This window comes from Wyeomyia smithii, chromosome 2 (assembly GCF_029784165.1).
Source record: "Wyeomyia smithii strain HCP4-BCI-WySm-NY-G18 chromosome 2, ASM2978416v1, whole genome shotgun sequence".
Taxonomy (NCBI): Eukaryota; Metazoa; Arthropoda; class Insecta; order Diptera; family Culicidae; genus Wyeomyia; species Wyeomyia smithii.
The window spans coordinates 79,943,621-79,958,357 of NC_073695.1; the positions used below are offsets into that span (position 1 = coordinate 79,943,621).

The following is a 14,737-nucleotide window of genomic DNA, read 5'->3' on the forward strand; positions in this document are numbered from 1 at the left end:
ACTTCGTAAAGGTTCTACCAGCGGACGGAAAGCTCAGCACTCTTGTTTAAACACGATATCCAATTGGTATCGCTGCTATATGCATGCAGTTATGAGCATTGTTTCAAACACGGTGCTATGTAGGAAGAAGAACATTTGCCGGTTGTCACGATTTAGGATTGAGAGGCAGAGATTCATGGGAGTCGGCCTGGTGGAGTGGACTAAGCTGTGCAGAGCAAAACCGTACAGTTTAATCCTAAATTGGAAAAATGAAATGCCGTATTTTTTAGGGCCCCGATTGAATATTCAGATATCCATAGGATATCGAAAAAATGCACACAACAATAACTAGTGTTTCTCAGGTAGCCTTCAGGTACGATGCTGATCTGGGAGTCGGCTTACCTACATTGTGAAAATAAGTAATTCATGATAAACTATCAATCATAATACTACTGAAACATTGTTATCTTGTAATGAAATCAACAATAATTTAGAAAACATGTGATTTTTTAAAAAAGAGAGAAACTTTTGACCATCTATTTTTACAACTTTTCTCAGATATCATTTAATTAAACAAAAAATGTTCGATTTTTTTTTAACGTTATTCTCGATAAACAACTCTTCTAGAGTACACATGCACGAATGAGTGCTTCGAGTCCATCCCTATATTAAGTTGATTGGTTTGGCATCGATAGCACTATCAGTATCTAATATGGAACGAAACTACATAACAGAACAAAGGGTCATAATGTGTTATTTAAATCAAAAAGAACGAGCGCCGCTTGGAGTGAGTAAACATGCGGTAATTCACTCAACATCCTTGAATGAAATCAAATTTACCGACATGGAGCTGAAATCACGTTGCTTGGTGGGTAGCAAAACATTATACAGCAGTTTTGACAGTTGCTGACGTCAAATTTTCAAACGGGCTAGCTATAATATCTCTAGCATTTGCAGAAAAATTTAAACCTAAACAATGCGCGTATTCCATTGTTTAGGACACGATTCGTAATTGGAAAATTGGCTCCCGATTCAGAACCAAGTCGCATGTTCCGTTTTGCTCAGATATTTACTTTTGTTTAAAAATACATACTAGATCCATTCTAATCAGCATTTTATATCCCACATACTACTATCATTTATCACCGATTTCTTATATGATAATCCGATAATACACATTGTACTCATAGATTCGTTCATTATTCTGCGATATGTGATTTTTAATCAAAAATTAAACAGTTTTGTCATTACTTGAGCTCTTTGGGTTTGAAAAGCTGAAAGTGGAGATACGATCACATACATATACTGGCTCAGTTTTCGAAACAAGTCAATTTGTCGAGTCATTTTTAGCTGTTTTTTCTTCTTCACATATCATTTATTTGACACGGCACAAATAAAATGTAATGTTTAACGGCGCCATTTATATCTGGTGACTTACTTTCTAAAGTATCTTGAAAACTGAAAGCAAACTTTTTATCCTCTCTGCCGACTACGAGCTGAAATTAAGTCTAGCGTAAAACCAACATGGATTTTCAAATCGGTGTTTTGTTGTTAAATAGGCGTCGGATGATCTTCGAATGGCCATGAGTATGCAGTATGTATGGTATGTTCTGTTGAGCCACGATGTCATGAGCCGGGACAGGGATTTGTAGTCCTCGGGTCCTGGCCGAAGGTATTGTGCGGGGTCTAAATGCTGGATCTGTGCTTAAGGTTCAGACGTGTTCTTGTCGTTTTGTTGGGTGTAGGCGTAGGGGAACGGGACTAGACTGGGGCATGGATGGATTTTAGGTGAATGTATATAAGGGACATGTAGGGTTGTTATCCTTGCTATAAATTTAGCATACCAGAGCATTCCAAACTGCTAAAGCGCTAAAATTTCCGGAAAAATCTCGTGCACCTTTAACATATTTCAGCATTCTGAGTTCTTACTTTTTGCCAAGTTTAATATTTCTTAATGTGAGGGAACATTTCGAAAGTTTATTGTCATTTCAATGTTTTCAGTTTTGATGGAAATTTAGAATAAGCTTTACTACTACATTATGATTAGTTTCAGTTAAGTTTGCACAACCCTGCTTTGTGCCGTGTTAAAAAAACTTCTTTGAACAAAAATATTCTACGCCTAAGATAAATGTACACTAAAAAACACCGTTCCTTTAGCAATGTTTTTTAGAAAAAAGATTTTTAAATAGTAGGTTTTTCGAAATTAGTACACGCAAAAGTTGGAGTGTGCGTAACCAGATCATTTACGAGCGAAATTGGCGCATTTACTGATTAAATTTAGAGCCAGTACAACGCATGTGCGTTTGGCATAACGCATTTGATGCTCTAGCATCAAATTACGCAGCTCCAAACAACTACATTTATAAAGCATCAACCGACGTTCAGAAGGCTGGCATCGTTCAAACAGTGTAACTAGCAACCAATACTGATAAGTTGGGTACTGACAAAAAATAGAAATTATTGTCTGGTCGATTCACTTTCATAAATCAGGCCATTTGAAAACATCATTCAATAATTAAAAATAAACAAAAACATTAGATTTGTTCAAAACATTTTGCATGTAACTATGACTCTGGTTTCCTACGCATTCGGTTTCGCGTTATTGTCACCAGCGCCAATAACTTCTGCGGCAACAAGGCTCGCTATTGGCTGTTTCGGTTGCTGACGAGTTTTAGGGATGCACGATCCGTTGATGCGCACCGGCTTGCGAAAGTAAAGAGCGATTTTTTGAGCGCCTCGAAACTGATCGTTCGCCCGAAACCGAAGTTTACCGAAACAATACGATTTTTGTGTATATGATACATATTCTGATTTTGATCTCTGTCAATGTATTTCTTGTACAAATTTTGCGTTATGCGTTCCACGCATTTGCTGTGCGAAGTCAGAGCAATTTCTGTGCGAATTGAAGAACACATTGGATGATTGAAGCTTCAACTTTTGCGTGTATTTTAAAATTGTATTTTTGTGGTTTTATCATAGTTTGTTTTCTGTCTTCTTATGTATATCTTTTTAAACGGATTTAATTACTGTCATTAACTTTGCCGAAGACATCATACAAGTCAGAGAAACTGTTCTATTTTGTTTTTTTTTCTTTTCTTTGGAAAAAAAATTTTTTTTTCTCATGTTTGAGAAAAATAATTATTGAATTTCTTTTAATTTTTCGGAAGGACAAAATTACTATCTACTACTTCGCCTAAAATGTTACACTGATCAAACAAACCGTTTTGGTTCCAAAAATATTTTTGCATGAACCATTTCGCAAAATTTAATCATGATTAAACAAAAACAATACTAATGGCGTGTTTTTATGGGAAAAAGGTTAAAATAATATGCTTGTTTGTTCGAAAAATGTGGTGGAATACACCAAATTGTTTTGTCACATAAAATGTTCACACTACTTTACTTTTTTCGCTTTTTTCGTCAAAAAAATCACAAGAAGGTTGTATGCAAAGCCACGACCGCAAGGTTGAAGTAGAATACTTTTACAAGGAAGATAACCCGGCTGCTTGCGTGTCAGTTGGCAGTATTGTAATTTCTTTTTGTCTGATATTTTGAATGAAGTTCATTGAATATTTTTAAATTTTGTGCAAATGAGACGTTGAAGTGCTGCCGAATTGTAATATGCACATTTAATACGACATCATTAAACGGGAACGGAACAAAGGCTACGGTTATGCAGAACGCGAATGCCGGCGCGATGCGATTCGCCTTACCGTGGTGAAATGTACAGCTCTTTTTAAGGCGAAGTAGAGCTATACATTTCAACAGATTTCGTCTTTCCGAATCGCATCGCGCCGTTATTTGCGTTCTGCATGACCGTAGCCAAACACTAAGCGACGCAAACACGCAATAATAATCAGAGCATGCATGTAGATGAAGATAATTAACTTTGGATTATAGCGCAAAACGAGAAAATATTAACTCTTCAAATAATCATTTGTGTTCTTCAAATTTCAGTTGTTCAATTTAATATCCGATAAAATGTTTGTTTATTATCTGATGAAGCTCTTATATAGGCCGAATGATGCATTCCCAATTTACTAGGTCCATAACTCTGCCGACCGTGCTTGGGAAAGCGCGGTATAACGACCAATCAGAGGTCGAATTTTGTGTTTTGACAAGGCTTAAGAGTTTTCAATAGTACAATAGTTCGAATGATAAAATTGCAATTTCATGCATTTGGTAGGAATCTTAGAAAATTTTCTAATCGATTGCTGCAAAAACGAAGGAAATCCATCGAAAACTAACCGATTTATTAGCATTTGAAATTTTTCTCACTTTTTTCAGTTTTAGATTTTCATTTCACTTCCCTATGTAGCCGAACTTCCTGAGAGAAGTATTCTAATTCAAAATTAAATCTTCATTAATTCATTTGTTGTCCTTATAAGGACAATTGTTCAATTTATCATAGGATGTAGTGTTTATCTTACATCTCTGTGTTACCTTGATAGTGAGGACTAAGGCGCACGGTCAACACAGTGCGAAAGGTGTTTTCACATTGAAAACTAGACACGGCTTGTTGGCAAATGCATCTACCGCTAATACCACCATACGAAAGCGCGTCGTTTCACATGGGGAATATCAACAACGAAAAATGACGCGCGTCTAAGCATAACCCGAACTGTTTCGCCGTGCTGCTCCCATTTACCTTTACATCGGCCTCAGGGAAGTACCGGCTGCATCTGCATCTACCGATGAGGCTGTCACTATACTGCTATTGGTACCAAAAGCTATTAACTCTTCAAATAAGTGTTTTATTTGTTCTCAAAAGAACAATTGTTCAATTCAAAATCGGATTTACGCAATCGCATCTCTGTAATATTACCGACAATAATATTCTTCTGAACAAAATGATACAACTTTCCCATTAGGCCTCTGCCATAATAGACGCGAAAAGCGACGCGAATCGATTCGCTCGGCTGTAGGTACTGCCATGTACAGCCATCAGTAGAGCTGTACATTACCCTACGGCCGAGCGTATCGGTTCGCGCCGCTTTTCGCGTCTACTATGGCAGAGGCCTTAGAGAAAGTTGCTGGCTGATGTATTCACTTCATGCAAGCTTGCTGCTGATGCTTCCCGCTACCGCGCTGAAACAGCTTTTTAGTGAAGGGAGTGTCGTTGCATCAGCTGACCCTGCTACTATCGATGCTGATATACCCGCTGCAACAGCTACGCTATGCATAGCCATGCCACAGTTGTGGCCGCTATACGCTGGCCTAACTGCTGAGCAACTGCAACGCTATCCACAGCCATGCCACAGTTGTGGCCGCTATCCGCTATCGATGGTACCCACTGCTCGCTCCCGCTGCTGCTAAGGGAAGACTGCTGTCGTCGCTGTTCAGAACTATTTTGAGCGGCTTCGACTAAAACAGGCTCTTATATAGGGATGAAAATAGGAATGAATTATTTTACGTACGTGGTGGAATGATATAACTTGAAAAATATGTGTGACTTCATTCCGGCTCAGAGCGATCATTTGATAAGCTCCACCTCTTTTTTCAGTTTCTAAAGTTTTTCCTCAGTTTCGTAGCACGGATGCACAAAACTGATTTCTTGTCGAGCCGGACCGATAGCACTCTCATTGAAGCAACAAAATAACATGTTTTGTGTCGTGTTGTGCAGCTTGGTTGAAGAAAATGTTCCCGTCCCCGTGTCGCATGTAAGCAGATTATTGCGTTCAGTAGACAGTAGATAGTGTATCCAGCGAATAAACAACGATGGTGCTCTCACACACGCAACGGTTTTAACCCGTATTTTATTGCGGTTTGTAACATCAAGCGATTTCGTTTGCTCGCTGTTGCGTGTTGCATCATGTTGCAACTTGGCAGCTGGGAGACGACGAAATTCTGTTTATGCTGATTAATTGAATCGACTACATATTAGCTCTGCATAGTCGAACTAACTGCTTTTGTGAATGCGTACTAACAGGGCAGTTAATTATTCAATGTCGGTTATGCTGATCGCAGCCTTTGCACTGCCCCTACAGTGGGGGGTTTACTAAATAAAGTGAAAGTAAAAATTAGACAACTACAACAGAATTTGATTGCATCCCGCACAGAATGTCTGCTTGTGTTGATGCCAGAAAATTATTAACCTTCAATTATTTTTTTATTTGCCTTGAAAAAAGCATGTTGCGGTTCAAAATCGGTTGCTAATTACAACCTTTGAGCTGCCCTAACATTGGGGGAATTAAGATACACGGACAACATGCACTGTGGAAGCTATTTCACATTCAGTAAATTAGACGGGTGCGACAAATTTGAATTGCTAGGATGCAACACAGAATGCTTGCTTTCGTTGACAAAAATTATTAACTTTCAATGACTTGTTTATTTGCCTTAAAAAAGGCATTTTGATTTCCGAAATTGGATTTCCCGATGGCAATCATCATGCTGCCCCAACACGGGGGGAATAATGGCTGTCTGGCGACACACGCTGAGAAAAACCGCGCTGCTCCTGAGACGTGGTGACCAACCACAGCGCTAGTGCTAGTCGCTGTCTAGAACTATTATGAGCGGCTCCGGCTGAAGCAGGCTCTTATATAGGCCAAATAGCATGTTTTCAATTGCAAGGTATATGATCCTGTCGACCGTGCTTGGGAAGCAAGCATATAACGACCAATCAGAGGTCGAATTTTTCGTTTTGACAAGGCTTGACTATTTTCAATAGTACAATAGTGTGAATAATAAAATTACAATAATCTTATTTTGGGAAGAATCTTAGAAGATTTTCCAATCTATTGCTGCAAGAACGAAGGAAATCTATCAAATACTAACCGATTTATTAGCATTTGAAATTGGACATATTTTTCACTTTTTTCGGTTTTAGATTTTCATTTCACATCCCTATGTAGCCGAACTTCCTGAGAGAAGTATTCTACTTCAAAAAGCTGCCATCTGAATGCACATCAGCATCCACTAGAACTCGGAAGTTATTCTAGTCCGGTAACTAACCACCGGCGATACGTTTATGATGTTCAGCTCACACTCGTTGAATCCAAGAAAAACTTTACTTCAAAATAACGTCATAGAAAACGTCAACTTTAAAATTGATGTTCAATGTATACATAGTATAAAGTAGTGCTTTCCTCACAATACTGAATTAGTTGAACTCTTCTTCTGCAAGATATATATGAAACAATGCAGTTAAGATCAAAATATAAAAACGTGTCGTTTATTCGAGCAGCCAATTATAGGCTGTACTGTAATTATAGGTTATAGGCTGTGAACGTTTGTGCAAACCTTCAACCTGATAAAAAATGGGCGTTTAAAATGTTCAGCTGCCATACTCTGAGGAAATATTTCACTGAAATCCAACCAAATAATCTTCACCGTTGTTTTGATAAAACGACAATGAAAATCAAACAACAAGCGTTATCAAAATGAAACGGCAAAATTGATCCAATTGATTCCCAGAGCCAGTTTCTTTTGGGGTGATATATTCCTCATCAATCACTACTCGCGTAATGCAACTGTACAATACACAAGCCGAATTACAGTTCACACAACAAAACTCAGAGTAGTAATTTTCAGAAAACTGCGACTGACGGATGACTTGACTTACTCTCTTTTATTTACGAATAATAAAAACAAAGGAAGAGAGACTGTACATTGCATGAAAGTGAAATATTTCTCTGTCATTGTAGAAGGAACACTAACGTTTCTGGTGGTTTTTTCACATTCATATAGAGGCGCTAAAAATATCAGCCCTGATTTGGACTATTCTGACGCAAGCGTTATTTTTCAAATGGAAATATGTGTTTTATTAGGTGAAATTTTGGTTCATGCGTTAATATTGTTGCATCTTTAACTCCGGAACGCGTTGAATTATAAAGATCTATTTAAGCTAGTTGGCGAAAATTGGATTGTATTTTTGAAAATTCATGGTAAAAAACTAAAACATGTAAAAATGGCGTGTGTTATATAAGAAAGAAGTGAAATGGCATATCTCGGACACGGCTGAACTGTGGATATGTTTACTAAGAGCATTTTTGATTGGAATTACATCAGAAATCGTTATTTGCTTTGAATCGCAATAGATTTCATACAATATATAAAAATTTCAAAAATGTACAAAAAACTTGTTCTTCTAAGAAATATAAAATTATTTTTTTACCATCTTGGAACAAGTTTTAAAAGATTCTAATTTTTTTTCAATCTAAACATATAGAAATGTTTGTCTGTCTGATCCATATAAATGCGGCAACTACTGCACCGATCGGCGTTAAATTTTGTATATTGGAGTTTTAGGGGTCGGCCCGGGAGGCCGGTTACTAAGATTACTTCCCTATTCTGTAAGGGAGGGTCCCATACAAATGAAACAAGAATTTCTGCACATCTCGATAACTAATCAAGTAAATAGAACCAAATTTGGCATGCAAAAGTTTTTAAAGCCATAAAATATTTCCATGGTGGTTCGATATACTCCCTCTTCTGGAAGGGAGGCTCCCATACAATTAAAACATACTTCCGTGGTGATTTGACCTCCCTCCCTCTTCTCAAAGAAAGGGCTCTTATACCAGAGCCTAACAAAGTCATTTTCAATTGACAATTATCAGGTTATAGTGACGCTTTGACCCGTCGCTTTCAATCGAAAAGCTTTTGTATCATTTTCGAGCACTTCGTGAGTCACATGAAACCCAGTCGAAAGTTCTTGATTTGATTTTGACAACTGAAGGGCCTGAAATTGATACAAATGCTTTTCAATTGAAAGCGGAGATTATCACCATCACTCTCACATGACGATTCTCAATTGAAAATGACAATAAGCGCTGACGGAGACAGGAGGCCGCATATATAGAAAAAAGGGAGGACATTTTGATCGGAACTTACGTGACGTATTTTTTGGATGGCATTGCCGTTCTAGCTACGCTTGCGGTATAAGAAAACTATTATCAAACGACGCGATGCGGTGCTAATTTCAATTGAGACGCTGAAGGAAAGGAAAGAGTCTCTCTCTCCGTCAATTGAAAAAGTCATCAGTTTCATTTGAAATGATCCAATCAAAAACAGACGGGAAAGAGAGAAAGAAGTGATTCGATGACAGTAGCCGAAAGGAATCAAGTGAAAATGAAACTGTTCGAATCGAAAAGACAGCGCGAGATATTCAGTTTCATTGTTTACGCGGATTTTGGAATTTACGCGGTATTTTTTGACGTAGAACTATGTTTTACTTTAACATACCACACAGGGATGCAAACTGAAAAACTGGGACGAAATTTGTCCCTTTTCAAATGCTTATAGGTCGGTTGGTTTTCAACCAATTTTCTTCATTTTTGCAGCAATCGATTGGAAAATTATACACGCATCTGCCCAAATGCAGAAAAATGTTGTTTGAATCTACGAACTATTGCACTATTGAAAATTGTTAAGCCTTGTTGAAATAGAAATAACGTCCTCTGATTGGTCGCTTGCTTGCTATGTGTGTATGATATGGTGTGATGTGTGTATGATATGGTATGATGTGTGTATGGTATGATGTGTGTGTGTATGATATGATATGATGTGTGTGTGTCTGTATGATATGCTATGATGTGTGTGTGTCTATGATATGGTATGATTTGTGTGTGTGTGCTGTGTATGGTTTTTAACTCGGCACGCTCTGCTAACTGCTGAATCCGGTTCACGAAATTCACGACCCTTCATTAGTAGACATTATAACTCATTACCCAAGTAAAAATATTGGTTTTATCAAAGTTTCATAGCGCTCAAAACAACTTTGATAAAACCAGTCGTGTTACAAGGGTAATGAAACACTCAATGCATTTGTTAATAGTGTACGTAGTTCTACGTCATTTATGCGGTCGTGTCTTGGATACAGCCTCCTACTTTTTTTTATTTGCCCGGATTTCGGTTTCCCTTCGCTCGGAATGCAAAATTAACGATGGTTTTTTTACGCGGATTCCGGAATTTACGCGGCTTTGTTTTAGGCGGATTCCGGAATTTACGCGGTTTTTTTTCACGCGGACTCCGGAATTTACGCGGTTTTTTTTTTACGCGGCACGTATCCCCCGCGTAAAAAGCGACTTTAGTGTATTTCCACAATCGAGGTGATGTACAGAAGCCAAACGGCGAGGATGTTGTCGTCACTAATCATTTCAAATGCAATTCGCAAATTTACATTTTTGTTCGCTATCGGAGAAAAAACAAATAGTGGTATTTTCAAGTCTAGAAATCAATTTTCTGCAACTCCCCATCACACAACATTTCAGTAGAGACCAAAAGTTCTTCGAGATACAATTCCTCAAAAATTTCACCTAATAAAACGTACACGCTTTTTTGAGAGAGAGAGATAGCTCGATTTAGAATGGTTTAATAATATACGAGATAGTCACCTACTCTAATCGGAAGTTAATAAAGTTTTATACGAACCAGAAAGTCTCATATTTTGTCATTTACCTATTTCGTATGGAATTACTGATATTCAGAAATACTTCATCAATCTCGGAGAAATCTATCATTTGTTCATTTGGCTATGGACTCAACCGCAATGTTCAAAAACAAAAACCGAAAGGGAGAAGATATACGAGAATAACGCACAGACTATTTTGAGCATATGCGTGTGTACTAATTTAAAATGTAACAGTATGACAATCAGCTGTCTTTCAAACCTCAAAGTACGCTGCTCATGATCATTTCGAGTGAATGCCCATTCTATTATCCTACGTTATTATACGTTTAACTCTATAATGTATTTCCTTCTCAGCTTACGCTATCCCGTTTATACATAGGTAGCATACAATTATTTAAAACATGTTCTCGTTAGACCCAACCGATTAAAGGACGCAATTGTACCATCATTTTAGTCAGTGAACACTATTTAGAATGAACTCACATTTCAGCAGTCCAATTTGCTGACCCAAGATAAGTACCATCATATAAACAAATCAATATTGATTTACCGACCGACCGCGAGGCAGCAAGCCCCAAGTATGATGACAGTTCTACAAGGTATGCTATTCACGTCGATGCATTAGTATTAGTGATCGTTATGAACTTTTTCCAATTTTGTATGAAATTTGAAATGATTTTGCATTTTAAACTAAACTTATAAAACATACTTTCCTGAAAAGTTATAGAAATGATGTTGAAACATGTTTTATTTGTAGGGAATACATAAACATGCTGCGGTTTAGGTAAAATATGCTGTTCTTCATCCTTTTGCCGGTAACCTTTTTTCACTTTTCGTTTTTTCCTTGTACTCTAATAGCGCTCCTAAATAGAGTCGCTTATGTTACATACAGTGATAAAAGTCATGAGCTATGACAATGACTAAGATTATGCTCCAACTATTAGAAATATAGCATTTTTATATATTTTATTTCGCCATATTGTCACAATTTTTCACACTAAATCTAAATTAATATCAATTTCTAGTGTGTTTCAACTGGAGATTCACTCTCCAGCCAAAAAAATCAGATAAGAAATTTCCAAAAATGTTCTGAATTCCATACAAAACGAAAAATTTTTCATAACGAGATTTGTTTGTGTGCGTGGATAGACAAAAATGTAGCATACCTTGTAGAACTGTCATCATACTTGGCAGCAAGCCTGCCCCAGTCTTCAACGCTGATCGATCCTGGAAACATCACCCTTTGGCCTTCGCCGACTTGTGCCTTCACTCACAAGTAGCACAAGTCCGACTGTAGCCTGGCCGAGCACCTCACCTTCTGCTTACCTCTTCATATAGCTACAAAAATCATAATTCCCGTACAAGGTAGCTGTTAGGGTGATTCATGTGCACTTTCAAACGCACATCACCATTGAAGCCATTCACTGACTAAGCCCCGTTCAGATATTCCAGGCCCCGCCGTGAACCAACGCACCACCGTCGAAAGACGAGACATTAGTGTAAGTGTGAAAAGTACCTTATCGGTTGTCTAATCCATCACTACAACTATACCGACAGTTCGCACATTTCTAATGTAATGTGTAAGTGTAGTGTACCGGTTCAGAATGGAACCACCCACTGGGCGCCATGAGAAAGTACTTTCGAGCAAGAAAAATAAGGGTATGGAGTTTTTTTTTCTCTTATCATTTCCTGCGCTTTCGTTGAATGGATTTTTTTCGAACATACCTACATGGTGGTCTCCTACATTAAAGTTTCTTTTACAGAGTCTTGTTTACAAATCAATTTCCTCGAATGTTTAACTTACCATTCGTTCCGCTTATCAGCGGATAGTTGCTATCGCGGCCTCCTATCAGCGTTTTTAATCCGGACTCGATCAGAGTTGGAGATGCTCGGTCCCTGTCGCTCATGGTTGCTGGATTTAGTTGATGCTTCAGTAGTGACTGTTGTTGTTTAGTCGAATTAGTGCACTGCTAAGGGGCGTGTTCAATTAGGCTCTCGCAAAGCTTGGCTGTTTACTTCCGCGCTTATTATGGTATCAATCACTGAGTGGCTGTCTGCCTTAGCTGAATTGTAGGGGGTTATTATAGCACGGCAAAATTTTCATCCGAATCAATCACAACTCTTTTTTTTGGTTATTCGTGACAGTACTGCACAATAATAGGGCAATATTTAGCAATGATTTGTATTCAGGTAACTTTAACTTCTACACTAAATAAACAATATTCAACACTTAGTTGCTATGTGGATATTCTATAATTTTGTGTAACAACTTTTCTATTTCGCTCAAGCTTGCTTTGCAACTTATCAACACTTATTTTTGCTTCAAACTTCAACAACTTTGCGCTAGGCTGTCAACTTTTGCGTTCCATTAGCGGAAAGGATCACCAAGTGGAAAAATCACGAACATCTGCAGAATCGACAGTGGTAAAGGGGAGAAAAAATACAGGAAATGAAACACTATTGGTACAACCAAATCCGATTTCTATTTACAAAACACTTTTTTCTCGGGTTTGATTCGGCTCGAAAACCGACACGCTTGGGTTGGGGAGACACTTGAATGTCGAAAGTTTCAAATTTTTCACTTTACCGATCGTTTGACTGGCACTGCGGATTGGCATTCGTCGCGCACTGTCATCTGTCAATACCTATATTATTTTTCGTCGCCTGCTCGGTGCTAGTTTTCGCACGGATGTACAGGTATCGCTATTCTTCTCACCCGCGGGCTAACAAGAAACGACCACAGATTATAGATTGCTCCAATTAAATTTGTCTTATTTTTCTCGATAGCCTTTAGTACAACATTAAAAGAAAACGTGATAAAAATGAGTCTGCCTTTTATCCGCCTGGATAGGTGGTGGACTCCTTCGTACTCTCCGGAGTGTCCTACTTCGCCTGTTTTGGTTGCGATTCACAAACCAGTGTGTGAGTGCTCTTGCACAGGATCAAACTACCGCTGTGGTAGTATGTAACAAAACAATTATTTGCTATATATGGCAAGGCTTACAACCTTTTCTCACTTGCACCGATCTAGGGGACGTGGAGTCCTGGAAGATTTTTTTCTGTCACAGATTGCAGAATCGATCTCAGTCGAAGCTATCCAACAACACATATCCAATATGAAATCAATTGCTAAACTTAAATCACAATATTAACGAGAGCTTTTCTCGACACTGATAAGAGAAATGTATTGCTAATATTGCTTTTCGTTTACGCAGCTCCTGCAGCGAAGGTCCAGCTCGAAATCCACTCTGTTCACGTGTGGCAAAAGCTCTTGACAGCTCACCGTCTTGCGGGACAAAATGTTGGTGAATGGCGTGAAAAACCACGCGTATCCTTTTCACTAACACATTCACGCACCAATACACGTGCCAAGCGGGAAAAAGCTTTTCGTCCGGTCAACCCACTCACATTGATTTTTATGGCCTTCTAGTTTATGCTACAGCGGTCGTGGAAATACAGAGAAAGCTTCCGGGAAAACTGTCTCCACCATAACACTCTCCCAATTCCTATCAATAGCTTTTCCCGCCTGCAAAACCACCATGCTACCGCTAGCAACACCTGGCTATCGAAACGGACAACAATGACGTCGCGAAAACTGAGCAGGCGATGAAAACATATAAGGTCTAAAAGAGTGATTTCTCAGCCAGCTACGGTATGCACTCATCGGTAAAAAAAAATCCCAACCCGTGCAGGCAACCATGTGGTAGTCATTTCAGTCCTTTTGCTCTCTTCTTCGTCACTTACACTCTTCGAGGAAGGAATATTTGCGAAATCCTGCTGCTGCTTTCAGCGAGGATCCTCTTCAACACGGGAAAAGGGATCCGTTGCCAAACAGTAGTAGGAAGGGTGGTGAGATCAGAGGATAAAGAATCGATGCACACACTAATTTCTCGCCAGAACCGGACACCGCCGCCGCGTTGCGAATACGCCGAACCTTTTTTGCGTTCGGGTCAAGGCACGAACGAACAAAACGAACTGAGGTTGAAAGCCAAAACGATATTTTCCGGTTTTTCCAACGCAAGTGTCGCACCTATTGCCTAGAGAAGCAGGAGGACACGGCACTTTGTCAAAAGAACCTCGATCCGATTTTGATTCCGATTTACTTGGCGAAAAGAGGAGAAGAGGAATCTTCCTACTATTCGGCGCTCGATTTTCTCTCCGACTGACTTAGAAACAGCCGCGGCGGTCGTCGGTCCGCTTCGCATACATCTCACACGGTCCGCCCAGTGTATACCGTGTGCGCCGCCGTTCCAAAGAGTCGCGCTTTGCGAACGAAGAAGGGTATAGCGTTTGAGTGCCTGGCGCTGTAGGTGTGCCGTGATGACAGTGTTTTATTTTCCTCGTACAAGTACAACTCATTTCAGCGCCGCCGCGCCGTGAGTGGCACAGTATGCTTACATGTGCCGG

General features: G+C 39.0%; 1 protein-coding gene across 1 annotated transcript in view; it reads right to left on the reverse strand.

The window, feature by feature from the left end:
* The window catches only part of LOC129723324 (hepatic leukemia factor), a 298,812-nt gene extending 284,309 nt beyond the window's left edge, over positions 1-14,503 (reverse strand). Inside the window, exons 1-2 of the mRNA XM_055677495.1 lie at positions 14,075-14,503; positions 12,135-12,737 (exon numbers count right to left, since the gene is read on the reverse strand). Coding sequence (XP_055533470.1) covers positions 12,135-12,237 — 103 coding nt within the window. The 5' untranslated portion in view covers positions 12,238-12,737; positions 14,075-14,503. The remainder of the gene's footprint in view (positions 1-12,134; positions 12,738-14,074) is intronic.
* Between the last annotated feature and the right edge of the window lie 234 nt (positions 14,504-14,737).